The sequence below is a fragment of the Condylura cristata genome, unplaced genomic scaffold (genome assembly GCF_000260355.1).
Source record: "Condylura cristata isolate star-nosed mole 26May11 unplaced genomic scaffold, ConCri1.0 scaffold00006, whole genome shotgun sequence".
NCBI classification, from domain to species: domain Eukaryota; kingdom Metazoa; phylum Chordata; class Mammalia; order Eulipotyphla; family Talpidae; genus Condylura; species Condylura cristata.
Window position 1 is genome coordinate 37,489,540 of NW_004567107.1, and position 16,845 is coordinate 37,506,384.

Sequence of the window (16,845 nt, forward strand, 5' to 3'; positions counted from 1 at the left end):
GGTCTGCCACGCCATGTGGTCACTCCGGGGCAGGCGGGGATTGAACTTATGTGGAAGTGGCTTTAGTTTCTCAGTGCAGTGCTTTAACCCGCTGCGCCACCAGGGAGGACCACCTCCATGATATTTTAAGGTACCCTCTGGCCCAGGACATCTCTGCTTCTCTGCAGCCACGTGGAAAACTGGGCCACATGACAAACAGGGCATCTGAATTTGTGGCTGCACCCCACCTCCACCCCCCCCACAGAATATGTGAATCATAATGGGATAACCTGAGTCTGAGATACAGATGACTCAAATGACTGTGTCTCAAATGCTAGCACTCAGGGCGGACTTTCTTTCCACAAGGCTTTCTGGCCTCCGCTCTGCTGGCTTTGGCCCAGAGTAACTCTTTGTGGAGGGAAGATGCATGGTAGCAAGTTTAGCGGCAGGCCTGGCCTCTCTCCATAGATGTACTCCCCACTTGCAAGTGACAACCAGATTGTCTCCAGACATTGCCAACTGTCCCCTTGTGGGTAAAGCTGCCACCAGTCGAAAGTCATTGCTTTAAAGTATGGTCTGAGAGAGAAAGGGAAGTTACCAAAATAAAGATGTTAGATATTTTTTTAGTAACATAAAAGTTCAAATTATTAGCATAAAAAATCCCCCACAAGAAAATAAGTTGTGTAAGAATCATTTCTATTTATATACTTTATATAGATGTATATTATTTGTGCCTCAAGAAAACTACTTAGTGATGACAAGCCCAGCCTTTGGAGTCAGAAGCCCTAGTAGAAATCCCATCTGTCCTAGTATTGTTATGCGACCATGCACAAATTACCTTAACACTCTGTCCTACTTTCCTTCAGAGGGGATAAGAATAGCACCTACTTTGTAAGGTTTAATAGAGATTAAGCGTGATAAACTATGTAAAGCCCTTAGAATAGTGCTTGGAACACGTAAGCACAGACAGACATGGCCGATGCTATTCTAGACTCATCACACACACACACAGCCATGCCCAGAGTTCCACTCATCCAGACACTCAACAATAATGGTCTCACCACCTACTGAGCTCCAAGTCTGAGGCACTCTCAGTGAGCTACACATACTCTCCCTGACCTCACAACACTTTCATCTAGATAATATATATTTTTAAAGATGTATTTATTTATGCATACAGAACTGGGGTACAGGACAGAGGTGCAGGGACAGTAAGAGGATCACCAGAGACAGAGTGGGAGCAGAACAGGCAGATCTTCAAAGCACACTGCTGAGGGGAGCAGCATCAGGAGAGGTCTGCCACGCCATGTGGATCACCTCCAGGGCAGGTGGGGGTCGAACTCATGCTGAAGTGGCTTTAGCTTCTTAGTTTTGTGTTTTTAACCTGCTGCACCACCAAGGAGGGCCCTAAATAAATAAATGTTAAAAAAAAAAAAGTGTACCAAGAATTACCTACAGAGAATTATTTATCTCTTATGAACAGACTATTCACTTTCCTTTCCCAATATCTGTGTTCAGTAGTCATTTTACCCCTTGATTCCTCTAATGTCCTTTTATTCAACTGAGGCAGTTTGTTAGACAGGATGCTTTTAAATCATAGATGCCCTCACGGGTGGATGTCAGTGACATGTTTTGATTGCTTAAAGACTTATTTATTTATGTATACAAGAAATAGGGTGCAGGCCAGCATTGCAGGGTGTGAGAGGATTCACCAGAGACAGAGTGGGGAGCAGAATAGGTAGACTGACTGAAATACACTGCTGAGGGGAGCAGTGGGTGAGACAGGAGAGGTCTGTTACACCATATGGGTCACCTCTTGGCTGGGGGATTGAACTTGCACTGTGGTGGCTGCAGAGAGCTCCATAGTGCTGTGTTCTAACCTGCTGCACCAGCTGGGAGAGCCCAACATGTGTTTTTTAAAAACACGGCTACCTGGCTTCCAGACCTGGGATTCTGTCTTCACTGCTCTGGGGTATAGCCAGGGCATCAGGATATCTCAAATCTCCCAGTTTGCAATGAACAGCGAGATTGAAAACCACTGGCCCAAATAGGGTTGCTTTTATTCCATTTTTTCCTAAACTTCCATGATAATGTGGACTTTTGTTTAAAATGCAAATTTCTGGCCCCCAAATCTCCAGGGAGGGGCCTGGGAGGTACTGTGTTCAACAAGCTTTCGGTGGGAAAGCCTGGACACACTGCTTTGCTGGTATCATTTGTGGCTGGCAAGTTGTGAAGCCGCCACTTCAGGGCGCGGGGCCCGTGTGACCAGCTCCCTTTAGCATTACTCTCACAAACCCATCAGAGTGGGGCCCAACCCTGTTCCACTGTGGTGACACATGTGCCTTTTCAGCAATGCACAGTTATGTGTTGATAAAGCCCAGGCCTCAAGGAAGTGAATGGAGATGAAGTATGTTGATCTTTTCAATCTTCAGAGACACTTAACAACAAAATTCAGCTTTATGCTGAAAGTCCCACTTGCTTTTGGTTTATTTCTGTACCTGTATTTCCCACTCTGACTTCCAAAAGGCTCTGAAAGGTAAGAGGTCAGACACACCTCATGTCTACATACCTCACTTGCATATCTTAGCGAGCTTCCCCAAGGAGTAGCTTGGGTACCCTTCTCTTCAAAAAGGTGGACAGATACCCCACTGGCTCCCAGATCCATGGGGTGACAAGAGTCCATTTCAAGCGCCCAGCAGGAGAGGATGCCACCGTGAGGCCCCGGGGGTGCTTAGTGGGGACAGATGCTTCCTCTACTGACACCAGCCCCTCTGCTCTCCAGGGGTTCATTAATTCCCTCCAGCAATCCACAGGAGACTGCTGCAGGCTTTGATGCTTGCATTTCGTAGTGTAGGGACCAGGCATCTTGGTTAATGGAAATTTTATAAAAAGATGTAAGCATATAAAATACAAATTTCCATAGGATCCTTTCTGATTTAAGCAAAAATCAAAAGGTCATCCTACTCTTCACAGCCTTAAAGCCGACAGAATACCTATCTACATGTATGTTCGTGCGCACATGTGTGCTTACACATGAGCATCATGTTAAGGTAACCCAAGTCCCCCCATGTTAGCCAGCTCCCAGGTAGCTGCTCCCAGATAGCAGTCATCCTCTGCTGTGCCATTTAAACATAGTTAGTCTTAATTTTGGAAATCCATATTTTGAGAGTTGTCACCAAATATTATATTGCAGCTTGATTATGGAAAGAAAAGGTCATGTTAGAGTCAACTGTGATTTATAGAAGCAGCAGGAGCTAAAAATAAGGATAGGGAAAGAAGCATAAACAGTAATGAGAACAATTCTTAAAAGAAACTGGGAGGCTAGGTAGGAATAGTTAAGACGGGATCAAAAGGATGCAAGAGCTGGGGTAAGAGGAGAAAAAAGGAATAGCTGCTTCTTGAAAAGGAGGCAAGAAGTAAAACTAGCCACCATATGGTAGATTCATTAGATCTCCACTCTCTATCAGGAAGCGCACACACACACACACACACACACACACACACACACACACACACACACACACACACACACACACACCCTTCAGGCCTTCCCCCAGATGCTGAAGATCAAAAGCAAGCATCTCCACTTCACAGAACAGAAGCCCAAACAGGTGAATTTACACAAAATGATACAGCTGGAAATAAGTGAGCTGGATTTAAATCCAAGGTTTACCAAATTGTGTGCCTCCCACACAGTTTTGCAGAGCCTGTACTCTGGTTGGTGAGGGAGGGGAGGGTTGAGCATGGATTTCGATGGGTCCAGGTGTGCGTGTCCTTGAACAGCTCTCTCAGGTGGAGAAAGAGCCCTGCCAGGTCACCAGCAACCACCTGATCTCATGCTGCCACACCTGATGCCAGGGAGCCCCTCAGTATGTTCACCCTTCAGGAGATTGAGCCTCTAAATGCCTCAATAGTGAGAATATCTCTGACTCCTATTAAGCATCTAGTTATTCATTTATCAAAAAAAGGGGGGTATTTTTCTAGTGCTGTGGGACTGCCCATTCCCTGAACATCTCCCAGCCAGACTGCAGCTCTCTCCACCAGGTAAGCTGCTCCCCAGGGCTCCCAAGGCCCCCTCTCCCGTGTCTCCAAAGCCCTCAAGGCTTCAATCCTTTCACTCACACTGTGTCCTTGTTTGCTCTGAGGCTCTGAAAAATACAGAAGATTGGAATAAACTCACTTTTGGTTCCCACTTACTGTTTCTGAGGCCCCTAAAGCCCACAAGTACCTTATTCAGCCTGAATCATTGCCCAGCGAGGACTTAGTTCAAATGCCATTTTCCTCGGGGTAAATCTTTTCTACAGAGGCTTCTTGCAAGAGCCTCACAGTCCTCTTGCACCCCACTCATCTGATAGAACTGAGTCCTGTAGTGACAGTCACCCAACCTGAAACCTGAGAAGCTTTCCTGGGATGCTCAGCCATTCATATGAGGGTTCAAGTGATGGTGCTAGGGCTCATGAGGGTTAAGCCTCACTCCAAGCCACATCAGCTGCAGACACCCATTCCTTTCTATAAATGGCTCTGTTGTCTCTTGTTCAAAGAGACAAGAATAGCCCAAGTTAGGGGAGGAAAGTGCTACATGGAAAGTAGGTAAAATGGGTCCAAGGTACTCCCCAGTTAAGTTCATTAAGGTAGGAGAAAAAAGAAGACATTAGCTCATGAAAGTGGGGCTTCCAGAATAAAGTCTGGACTATTTTTACATTGGTTTAACCAATTTACAGTTATAGCATGTGTCTCCTTTCTCGTGGATATTGGAGCAGCCTGGCATTCACCAGACAAGATGCACTGTGCTGACCCGAGGCTCCTGCACCAGTAAGACCCTGAAAGGAGAGGGTCCCTTTTTAGCCAGAAGACCAGAGACACTAGGTACTTGCAAACAAAATGATGCTTCATGACACAGGTCCAAGCAAAGTACTGCATCCTAGAAATACATTTAAGCATCAAAAGAAGTTTTCATATTAAATTATTTCAAAGAGTGCTGTCTTTTCCTTTTTTTATTCATCTGATAGCGTGAGTTTTTAAGTTCACGAGAATTCCTATCCTTGTGCTGACCTTGTGCTGTGCTATGCTGTGGGGACTGAAGCCTTGCCCAAGGGCAGGGCTCCAGCCTTGCAACCAGAGCTCTGTATTGTGTTTCCTGACAGCTGGCCTACATCGGATACCTGATGCTCTTCAACTACATCGTGCTGGTGAAGATGGAGCGCTGGCCTTCCACCCAGGAATGGATCGTCATTTCCTATATTTTCACCCTGGGAATTGAAAAGATGCGAGAGGTAACCAGAAAGGAAGAGAGATGTGTCTCTAAAGGAAAACAGTGGAGAAAGGCAGGGGCTGGTTACATCTCGGGATGGAGGGGAGGTGGGGATGCTTGGGATCCCAGAAACTTCAGTATTTTCTCTAACACTGCCGCAGAGACAATGCACCTGCCCTTGGAGCTTTTTCTCTTTGACCAAGCTAGGGAAGCTTTCCTGGGTGTGGTTAGAGGGCTGGCATTCCCATGTGCTTAGGATTTAGTCTGTTTTCTGCAAATATAGGTCTTTCCCCAAGAAAGCCCTGAATCCTCTCGTCACTATTTATACACCTATTCACTTGTCCCTATAAGCGTGCCTTTTTACATGTTTCCACTTTTTACAGAATTCAAAATTTCCTCCTCTTAATTCCCAAGACAAGCCCTCTCTCGGGGTGTCTTTGGACACTATCTAACAACATCCCAGAAGCATTTCCACCACGCTAGGGCGTCCTATATAGTTTCAATCATTTATTTATTCTCTGGTCTACTCCCTCTCAATATTTATTACACACTTTGGGCACCAGCTTCTCCACCAGCCCCAAGTGCCCCCGAGGTGAAGTGAAACTACTTCTTGCCCTTCAGCTCGAGGAAGGGGGTCCCTCTCATCTCCTCCCGCCCCCATCACCAAAAAGGAACCATCATAACACACCCGCGGCTGACTTATTTAAGCCAAAGCTAACCTCAGGGGCTCTCAGACTCAGTCGCTAAGTGACTGTGAGGAAATAACAGTCCACCAGGGGGCTCTGCAGCCCCGCCCAGCACACTCCGCGAGTCCGGTCCCAGCCCGGAGCCCTAGGGAAGGCAGGGCAGTGCAGTCTGACAATCCCTCTGCATTTCCCTTGGAACCCAAGGCAGTAGAACAGACCTTTTCTTTGAGAATTGCTGCCTTTCAAGTCCACGGCACCCTCGAGAGCTTCGGAACAATTCTATTCCCTGTACTATTCCCTGCAAGTAGAAAATATATTGGGCTCCACAGAGCAAAGGATTCCTACCAATCCACAAATTTACCCTGGCTTTCATTACTAAGACAAGTTAAAAGGCCCTCAACGTTTAGGTTTCAGCTCTAGAATGTTCTCCTCTAGAGACAAAGATCTTTTAGTTGCAGTCCTACTGGAATTGATATATACTTAATATATGTATACATTATATATATTATATATAATATATATATAATATATATATTATATATATACTTATATATATTATATATATAATATAATATATATATAATATATATATTTTATATATACATATATATATATATATATATATATATATATATATATAGTCAGATCCTTTCTTCTGTGTTTTTAAACTGCTTTGCGGCTGTTTAAATTCTAACCAGCATGCCCATGTACTGAGAGTCTGGGTGTGGATACCCTGGCCTCATTTTATAAGGGACTGGATATATTTTTTTTAATGAAGCTTATCTTGCTTCATTCCAGCTAGTTGTCCACACGTAGGTCTTCCCATTCATAACGCCTTCTACTTCCTGCCCACTATTGTGGATTTCCATTTGTAAACTGAAAAGCAGCCATAAATTTGCTTCGGTCTTTGTGTAGCTCTCTGAGAGCAGAGCCCGGGGCCGCGAAAGGCCCTGCGAGTGTACAGTGCCAGCTCGCCCTCTTGTATTTAACGCCCAGATGCATATTCCTTCCCCATGATAAGCAGAAAAGGAAAAGACTTGAGCAGGGAGATTGGAATCTCTCCAGGGACTAGACTGGAAGAAGACAGGGAGCAGTCTGTACTCCGCGGACTGTTCTGGAAAAGGCTGCCAAACAGGCGGGCTGCCAGGAACCTCAAGGCCTGGATATCCATTTCTCCTGAGGCGGCATATAATAGCAGAGAGGGCAGGGCTTTGGAGGCTGGGGTCAGCGGGCGGACAACCCCAGCACCCTCGCTTCTGTGGGAGCTGTGGGGAGAGAGACACTGAGTCCTCAGTGTCTGACCTCTTCTTCTTCGGCCCAGCGAGGTAGCCCTTTACCCAAATCCATGCCCCATTAAAGAGATATTCACCCCCAAGTGGGGGAGGACCCCACCTTTCTGTCTTCATGTTGTCTCATAGGAAGACTCGGGCCCTCAAGATAGCAACGCAAGATCCGGGAAGTGTGGAAAAGCTGAGCACTTCCGTGCTGCCCGAGGGAAACATTGGAGGGCTTTGTGGTTTCACAGGCTGCCTCCCATTCCCAGAACCACATACTTCTGCACACAGTCACCAAAACAAGCCACCGTAATCCCTTAATAGCATGTAGCTGCGTACAAGTGTGCGTTGGTAGACGTTATCTCATTTGGGTTCTCCTGCCCTGGACTCTTGAGAGGTAAACAGGCAGTTGTTGTAACATCCTCACTTCACAGATTCAGGAGCTGAGACTCAGGATTCAGCAACCTTTCTGCATCCCACTGCTAGAAAGGGCCGCTGAGTCTGACATCTGACCGATTTCCTCCCCAGGCCCACTGCTCTTTCCACTCCACCCATAGGGTTCAGTCTGCAGAACGCAGAGATTCTGAGAGGTGTCAGTGCTGGTTGAAGGCCCAGGCGGCAGTTAGCATTTTTTTAGCGAGAAGGTATTTTTAAATTAAGGTATGTACATTGTTTCTTTGGACGTAGGCTTACATAATAGACTACAATGTAGTGTAAACATCCCTTTCGTATGCACTTGGAAACCAGAACATCCCTGTGACTTGCTCTATGGTGATACTTCACTGTGGTGGTCTGGAACCAAACCTGCAATATATCTGAGGGGCGCCTACAGTGAAGATATGTTTATGAAAGTGCAACAAAAAAAGAGACATGACAGCCAAGAGGCTTGGGTGCAGAGGGATGAAAAGCTGAGGCCCCACCCTGTGACTTTCTCTTCTCCAGCTGCTGACAAAACAAAAATATGGTATTTGCAAAGGGCAGTGAAACAAGGTATGCCTGTATTTAAAAATGAAGCCTCTACATTGAGCAGCTTCAACAGAGTGTGGGCAAAGGGCTAGGCCTTCCCCATGCCACCTCAGCCACACACATAGATTTTGCCAGTCACAGGTGGTGGTGAGGATAGAATAGCGGGACCCCAGCAGCTGCAGGCATCCCTGATGGGGGCAGGGGGGACAGTCATTGTTAGCCTTTGGTCACCCATACAACCTGGGAACTGGTTACATTGGTAAACTCTTCAGCTGCACACCTTGGGCTGCTTTTCTGGAAGCAGAAACTCCAGAGGTAAGGTCAGCCCTCTGTACTTCCACCAGGTAATTCTGTTGCAGGCTAAAGTTTGAGAAACCCAGGACTAGGGTTTAGAAGTGAGGATCCCACACAGAGGATCCACTACACTGACGACAGAGGATGAGGAAAGAGGCTCCCTGGCACTCCCGGCTTCCTGAGCAGCTTCCACGCCCAGGTCCTCACTCACAAAGACCTCCCTGCTAGTATCTCAGGCCATGGTAAACCTCTAAACAGGATTTGAAGGTGCAAATAAGTAGTTGCAGGTTAGAGTTGGCCCCAGTCTTTATTTTCCTCCACATGAGAGGTCTGAGTTGGAAAAGGGGTGCGCTGTGGCCGGGAGAGGTGGACATCTCAGGAGCAAGCGCAGAGGTTCAGGAAGGCAACACCACCACCTCCCCTCCCAGGACGGCCTCCCTGGCCCCCATTTCCTGGAGCAGGCTACAGTGCAGAAGGGGGTGCCCTCTACTCAGCTGTAGATTTCACAGGTGTGGTAGCAAAAAACGCCCCTCTAGGTTTGAGGTAAGGCAGAGTCCCACCCAGCCACTAAGATACACAGGAGACAAAAGGATTGCTGGGAAGTGCCCATGCAGCAGCCAGTCAGCCAGCAAATACGTCTATCATGTGTCAGGTGCTGGGCAGCAAAGAGTCTGCCCTCAGTTTACAGTGAGTGGGGAGAGGGAGGACAGTTGATAGACAGACAGATAGAGGCATGAGTGGAGGGATCACAGGTATTGTAGACACATGCATGCAGAGAGAATTTCATATAGTGATAAAATCTTCCAAAATATAAAATAAGAGCATGCATGAGAGCGTGGCTTGGGGATGTGGAGACAACTGCAGGTGGGAGTCGGGAGGCCATCTTTGAACCAGAAACGTGAACAGAGACATCAAAGAATAAGGAGAGCCAGACATGTAAACTCTGAGAGAAGAAGACGCCCAACACAAGAAGCAAGTACAAATGTCCTGTGCATAGACTGGCTTGTTTTACTTCAGCACGGACACTGCAGGGGAGGCGAAGGGGAGCTCATGGTGATCCCACAGAAGGAGTTAAATCTGTCAGGTTTAAATATTCAATTACTGTAATTTTCTTTCATTTTTGCTGCTGTCCATATATCTCTAAAATCTCTCTTTTTAACACTGAGGTATAAGAAATGTTAGGAAATGAACAACTCCGCCTAAAGCAGAGCATGATGAACTTTTCCCTGCTCACACACTACCCTCATCCTGGCTTCGGGTTTTGTTAGTTTGGTTTGTTTTATGATTAATATTTTATTATTGAGGCATGCTTTCTGTTCTAAGGAACTTACAGCCAGAACCAGCAGCTAAAATGTGTACTAAAATATATATAGTTCAATATAGAATGCACCATTTGCAAGGAGCTATTCTGTCCCTCACAGCAAGGAGAACCCCTCAAAGAGTTCGGAGGAACCCGTCCTCACGGTGCTCTGGCTTCCTTTCCCTGACCTGCTCCCCCTTCACTTTTAAACCCTAGTGCTGTGCCCTTCAGAGCTCTCTGCCCAAGGTTAACAGACTGTCTTGTTACCTCTTCTAGTTATTTTCTCTCTACCTTCTGCTTTAATTACAACTGGAATACACTAGGCCCAGTGCAAATGGCTTACGTATTTAAAGATCATTCAGAGTGCTGCTCAGAGTAAAGATTGGGCCTGGGCGGGAACCATCACAGAAGGGATACCAGTCAGAAGTCTGTGCAATCATCTGGGAGAGTGGTGGGGCTTAGAATAGAGTGGCAGCCCGGAGGTGGTGAGAAGTGGTTACATTAGGTTGCATTTAGAAATCGAGGTGATAGGATGTGTGATGCAGAGGATGTGGGTGTAAGAGTCGTCCTAAGTTAGTGGACCAGTAACTCAATGTGGTAACTGTTTATCGAGTGAAGGGGGGTGTTGGAGATAGCAAGGTAATATGAATCACCCATTTTATAAAGCAAAACCTTAATGTGTATGGCAGAATTGTAGGCAATCAAGTGTATTGTTTATATCTGCCTCTGGAATATTTGCATCTGAACTAAGCTTCAGTTCAGTTGCACACTCATAGCATACAGGTATTCCAGGAAATGCAGGCAGACAAAATAAACACTGATATCCACTATTGCACCAAGCACTTTCTAACTGGGCTGGAAATAGAGACACAAATCAGACTTAACTGCACTCTTTTTCGTGCCTTTTAGATTCTGATGTCAGAGCCAGGGAAGTTGCTACAGAAAGTCAAGGTGTGGCTGCAGGAGTACTGGAATGTCACCGACCTCATAGCCATCCTACTGTTCTCCGTGGGAATGATCCTTCGCCTCCAAGACCAGCCCTTCAGAAGTGACGGGAGGGTCATCTATTGTGTCAACATCATTTATTGGTACATCCGTCTATTAGACATCTTCGGCGTGAACAAATATTTGGGCCCATATGTAATGATGATTGGAAAAATGGTAAGCACCATTATAACATGAGTCCATGTTCTCAGTTCTCCAAGGAGTGGAAGATCATTCATTTGGGTTTGCCATCAACGTCTGACTGAGCTGACCTGGGGGTGGTTTAATTTTTAATTCCTTCTGAGTGTTTGAGAGTTTGACTACATCTATATATATAGCTGGAGAATTAACTACCACTCACCCTTCCTTAGTAACTGACAAATACACATATATTAACATCATCTATTTTGTGCCACATAGAAGTTGGGTGTTGACTAGGAGTAGGCTATATAAAGAGTCTCCTCCCATAATATTGATGAAAGAGAAAAGTCAGTCTCATGCAGTGTGAGAAGGCTGTGACAGAGAGGTATACAAAGCTCAACAGGAGCAGTTTCCCACAGAATCTTGGAAAAGAGTGGGTCATCAAAATTTTTTTTAAGATTTATTTATTTATGCATACAGAACTGGGGTACAGGCCAGAGGTGCAGGGGCAGTGAGAGGAATTAGCAGAGACAAAGTGGGGAGCAGAACAGGCAAACTGACAAAGTACACTGCTGAGGGGAGCAGCGAGCGAATCAGGAGAGGTCTATCTTACCATGTGGGTCACTTCTGGGGCAGGGATCGAACTCATGCTTAAGTGGCTTTAGCTTCTTAGTGCTGTGCTATTTAACCTGCTGTGCTACCAGGGAGGGTCCTGGGTCTCCACATTTTTAACAGATTCTTTTTTAAATGAATGTCTGAGGAGAATGTCCTTCTCTAAGTAACGGGAAGGAAAACAACATTTACTTGAATCAGGTTGAACTGAATCAAGTTAGAGTTTGAGTTGAACATGAAGTTCTATACTGTATCATGTTTTGTTACACTGCAGAAGATGATTGCTTTAACAAAAAAAATGATGTCTGTTAAAACTAAGTTCTAGAATAATGATACCACTTATCTTACTCTTAAAAATAAAAAAAGAATCCTAAGTGGCAAAGTAATATGCCTCCCAACATATGGCTATGAACTTGTTCCAAAATGCCTTGACCAGACACCCATTTCAGACTGAGCCTGGAAAGATAGCATCCATGTGCACGAGTGAACAGGCTCTCCAAACTCACCAGAAAAAAATTAGAGCTCAGAAACTGGATACATTTTACTTATCCTGCTTTGCTCAGTGTATCCCCTACTTCACTTTCACAGGACAAACGTCGAAAAGCCAAGCACATCCACACATCCCCATATCCTCTGAAAAGACTCTTTGCCAGTAACTTCCACTGCATTTCCGTGTCCAAGCTACTGAAACAAATAATTGGTCAGTAGATGACCTTTATCATTTCCACTCAACTTTTATTACATACATCATTGCTGCTGACAAATCAATACTGTGTGTGTGTGAGAGAGAGAGAGAGAGAGAAACTACACTGAAATGAATGTTAAATGACCAAGACTCATCCTACAATAGCACTGACAAACTCTGCCAAAAGAGAGAGAATTTGAATCAATAATGAAGGGTTAGAAGACTTTGAGTAATCTATTTAACCTCTTTGAGACTCACTTTACTGGTTTCTAAAGTAGTAATAAATGCTTATCACATACAGTTGTTGCAATGATTAGAAATAGCATGTTAGGCCCTCCCTCATGGCACGACAGGCTGAAGTGCAGCACTATAAAGCAACCGCAGCCACTGCAGCATGAGTTTGATCCCCAGCCAAGGAGCTGACCCACATGATGTGGCAGATTTCTTCTCACCTTCCCGCTGCTCCCCTCAGTAGTATATTTCAGTATATCTGCCTGTTCTCCTCCCCACTCTGTCTCTGGTGAATCCTCTCACATCCACACCTCTGGCCTGTACCCCAGTTCTTGGATAAATAAGTAAATCTTAAAAAAAAAAAAAAAGCACATTAACTAGCCAGCAGTGTCTGGCTAATAGTAGGTAGTGGTTCAAATGTTTCTGTTATTATGCTCATACTATGTTTATTAAAGCACAATAAAAAAAAAGTAAAAGGGAAACTGGTAAGCATAGTTATTTGCTCTATGCCTAACCCTTTTGTGCAAAAGGTTGGTATTTATGAGATCGGCATTATTTAGGGAAAATATCACCATGCCCATTCTAGAGAGGGAAAGCTTGAATTCAACAAACTTAAGTTACTTACCTAATTGGGGATTTCTGGCTAAGGAAAAACATGTATCTTAATCTGTTTCACTGGCTGTTACATCATCCTCTTTGTACTTCAGTAATGAATTTGAGATGACGGTGAAAATTCCTGTCTGAAACCAGATTCTCAACTTAGAATCTATGGAAAAGATTTAGGAGAGAGCAGATCTGTGGCCCCTCCACCGAATTTATATATAAAAATGTGTAGGCGTGTGAATTTTCTGGGCAGAGAGAACACAATTCCGTGAGATTCATAAGCATATTCTCAAGTGGACCCAGTGAAAGTAAAGAACTATAACAGCTGTAAAATTAGGCCAAGTTTTCTCAACCTTGACGCTACTGATCTTTTGGACTAGATAATTATTTATGTGAGGGACTGTCCTATGCTTCATAAGCAATTAAGCAGTATCACTAGCTTCTCCCTCACTAGATACCAGTAGTGTAGGAACACGCATGTGCTCACATGCACACACACTCATAGACACACACAATATGACAACACAAATGTCTCCAAATGTGTCCCCTGGGGGGACAGGAGGGGAATTGCTGTCTGTTGAGAACCATTGTATTTATTACACAATTACATATTCTGATTGCTTGTCTTTTGCTAATTTTTACTTTCTGTCAGTAAATCAAATCTGAAAGAAAAAAAAATCCAAATATATTACCCTAAAAAGATTGGGTGGCATTTAAATACTTGAAATAACTAAAGTCACGTGAAAGTAGTGAAATTATTTTAAAATCCATGTCTATCATTTTAATAATGGCATAATTATCCCCGGTTTTGACTCAAATGAAACCTTACTTAGGGAGTGAGCAAGAGAGATGTACTACATTTTCTCCACCTTCTAACTTATGAATGACTTCACTTATCAGTCAAGAATAAGTAGAAAATGAGTATATTTGGGGGCTTTGTTCTCTTTCATGGGCCTCTTACGATATTTAGTTCAATAATTGAGTCACTGATCCAGAAAGTAGGTAAAATATGCTGTAGGATTTATCAGTGAGAAAGATAGACTACCAGCCTTCAAGCATAACGAAAAATGCCCAGATGTGATTATTCTGAAAGGCTTTCAACATCACAAAGCCCCTAATCAGCGCTGAACAGCCAAGTAATTCACTGGGCCCAGTGGTCAAGGGACAGAGCTGCTGAGCTTCCTGGACACAGCAGTGATCAGGAGTCCACTATGAAATTGCTTCTATGAGTCTTCACATTATACAAGAAACAAGTACATCAAATGCCATCAGCATGGAAAGCCTGCGCTACATTGTGACTCAAATTGATCTGTAGGTCCAGGAACAGTGCCTAGAATCCTGACACCCTTCTTTCATAGTGCATTTCCAAATGAAATGCTGTAAGCATAGGCCCAAACTAATATGATGCAGAATAAAAACAAAAATAATGTTGTTTTTTCCTCTGTGGCAAATACATCAGACATATCATCATTACAGCCCCATGAAATAGTTTTTTAGTATCTTCATTTAATAAGTAAATAAACTGAGCCCGGGCAAGGGCAAAGCCAAGATTCAAACTAACTAGAGCTCAACTTCCTTCTAACTCTAGTAACGTTTATTAAGAACTGACCACATTTAATCCTTACCCAAGAAAGATGCATTATTATTGCTACGATATGTCCATTTTACACAGGAGAAAAACAAGATTAAGTAATTTTACCCAAGACCACCTTTCTATTTTTACTAGCAGAGTCAAGATGAAAACTCAAGTAGTATAACACCTGAGCGCATGTGTTGTTAACCACGACAGTTTACTCTCCTGTAGAGAACACAACCAAAGGACACTTACAGTTACATAAATGAGACAAATTCAGCCCTCCTAACGTTGAACCAACTAAAAAAGCTAGACTTAAAAGCAGAGTTGGCCAGCCTCAGTTCCATAGCAATGTTCTGTCTCCACACTCCATTCTATTAGGTTTTAATAATTGTATGGAAGCTAAGACTTCTTCAAAATACCTGAGGTTGAGGATTTTGAAAAAAATGTTTCCTCTTGCTGATTGGTTTGACCATTTGGATCAATATCACAATCAAATCTGAATGAAAACAGTCCTGAGAAATTAAATTATAACAGTTGCTGTATTTACTGGCTGAGTTTTCTTGGGTCAAACCAGCTCCCAAATCTCACAAGTACACACTTTCCTCTCCCCCATCTTTTAATCTATCTAAATAAACATACTATGAGGTGCACATTTGTGTTTTCTCATTGATAAAACTGCTTGTAAATAAATGGTGAAAGAATTTTACAAAAAAAAGAAAGGATGAAAACAGATACATGTTTTCTATAAAAAATGTTTCAACACAGCTGGTTTGCTCATTTTAAGAGAGTTCTGAGGCCTCTGAGTTGTGAAAGGGATGGCTGACTAACGAGCATGTACTTGTAAGGACAGTGAACAAATATTGAGAAACTTTTGTTTAGTTTCAAAATCAGACAATACTTGAGAGATCAATTTAAAGTTGCCCTAAAAATTGATTAACCAACCTAAAATATATTGACCCCCCAGTGCACTTAGGTATATAGGAAGATGGTAATGTTTTAATTCCAATAACAGATATTATGGAATATATCTTTTCAAAATAAAATTTTATAACTAACACCTACATTATTATTGAATGGGCATCCCTCCGGGTAGTCTAATGTTCAGGAAAGGACAGTCTTCTTGTATTAGATGGTTTGCTGCTACAGATAGACATCCTTCTTCACTTATCTTAAACCCAAAAGGACTTACAAGAAGGCATAATGACTTTACATATTACCATGACATCCACAACTAGGTAAGACAACCTCTGTCGGTCATTCTCTCTCTCTTCTTCCCTGCCCGCTTCTCTTTCTCTCTTAGCTGCTTCATTTCACTAGTGGGGCACTCAATCCCAGACACTCTAAATTCACATCATTACAGAGAGAGAAAGGGAGCATCTCTCTCCCAGCTTGAGTTGTAAAACTTCAAAGAGAGGATTCTGGTCACAAATCTACCTCCTTTTCACTGTGGGCAGAGTGAGGGGAGGAGTCACGATTAAACCATTTGAGAAAAGACAAGTATCTCTGTGGCCAAAATGGATGGAAACTTTCTAAACAATAGAGGTAAATGAATTAGGCAGAAGAGTGGGTACTACACCCTCCTCTAATTTTGATGATAAAAGGAAAAGTAATTTGACGTATGAAAAGCAGATCCTAAATAACATGGATCATAAAAAGAACAAAAATGAAAAGACTAAAGAGGAACAACAGATGACACTGTACTTGAACAGAGGCCAGGGAATGGGAGGAAGATGTCAAATTCTGTCAAATGTACAGGATTTCAGCAGTAGGCACAGGCATGGTCTGTTAGGCTGTCAGATGCCTTAGAGAATCACCCCCCACCCCATCCCCCACCCCCCCATAGCTGGTACAGCACACTGCAGGAGAAGAGTGATTTTCTGAAACTGGTTTGTAGTTGGACACTATGCAATGAGGTGGGGGGCACTGGGAGGCCACAAGAATAAGATGGTATTTGCTGCTTTAGCTTTGTTTACAAATGATTATTTCCTTAAACTTGTGCAGTATGCAACCACCTTTAGAATTTAAGAAGTTTACAGTATCACAATAGTTCTTGAAATCATTCAACTACCCCCTTTCCAGTTTTACCAAAAAGAAAGAAACCCTCAGAGGGCATTTGTCTCCCCCAGGAGCAGAGACAAGCTACCAGATACATAGAGAGACCTATGTTATATGCCTCTAAAGCCTCATCTTAACTAGGTCTTACAGACAGCAACTGGAAAATGTAATGACTTTGGAGTTACTGATAAAATTCTTTGGGTTTCAT

General features: G+C 43.6%; 1 protein-coding gene across 8 annotated transcripts in view; it reads left to right on the forward strand.

Annotated features, from left to right (window-relative positions):
• TRPM3 (transient receptor potential cation channel, subfamily M, member 3) overlaps positions 1 to 16,845 on the forward strand; it is a 466,950-nt gene that overhangs the window by 392,018 nt on the left and 58,087 nt on the right. For all 8 annotated transcript variants that reach the window (XR_001145147.1, XM_004677587.1, XM_004677602.1 and 5 more), the window contains 2 exons: positions 5,124 to 5,252; positions 10,660 to 10,911. Coding sequence is in view for 7 of the 8 variants with exons in the window: in XM_004677587.1 (XP_004677644.1) it covers positions 5,124 to 5,252; positions 10,660 to 10,911 (381 nt within the window). In the remaining variant the exon portion in view is untranslated. The remainder of the gene's footprint in view (positions 1 to 5,123; positions 5,253 to 10,659; positions 10,912 to 16,845) is intronic.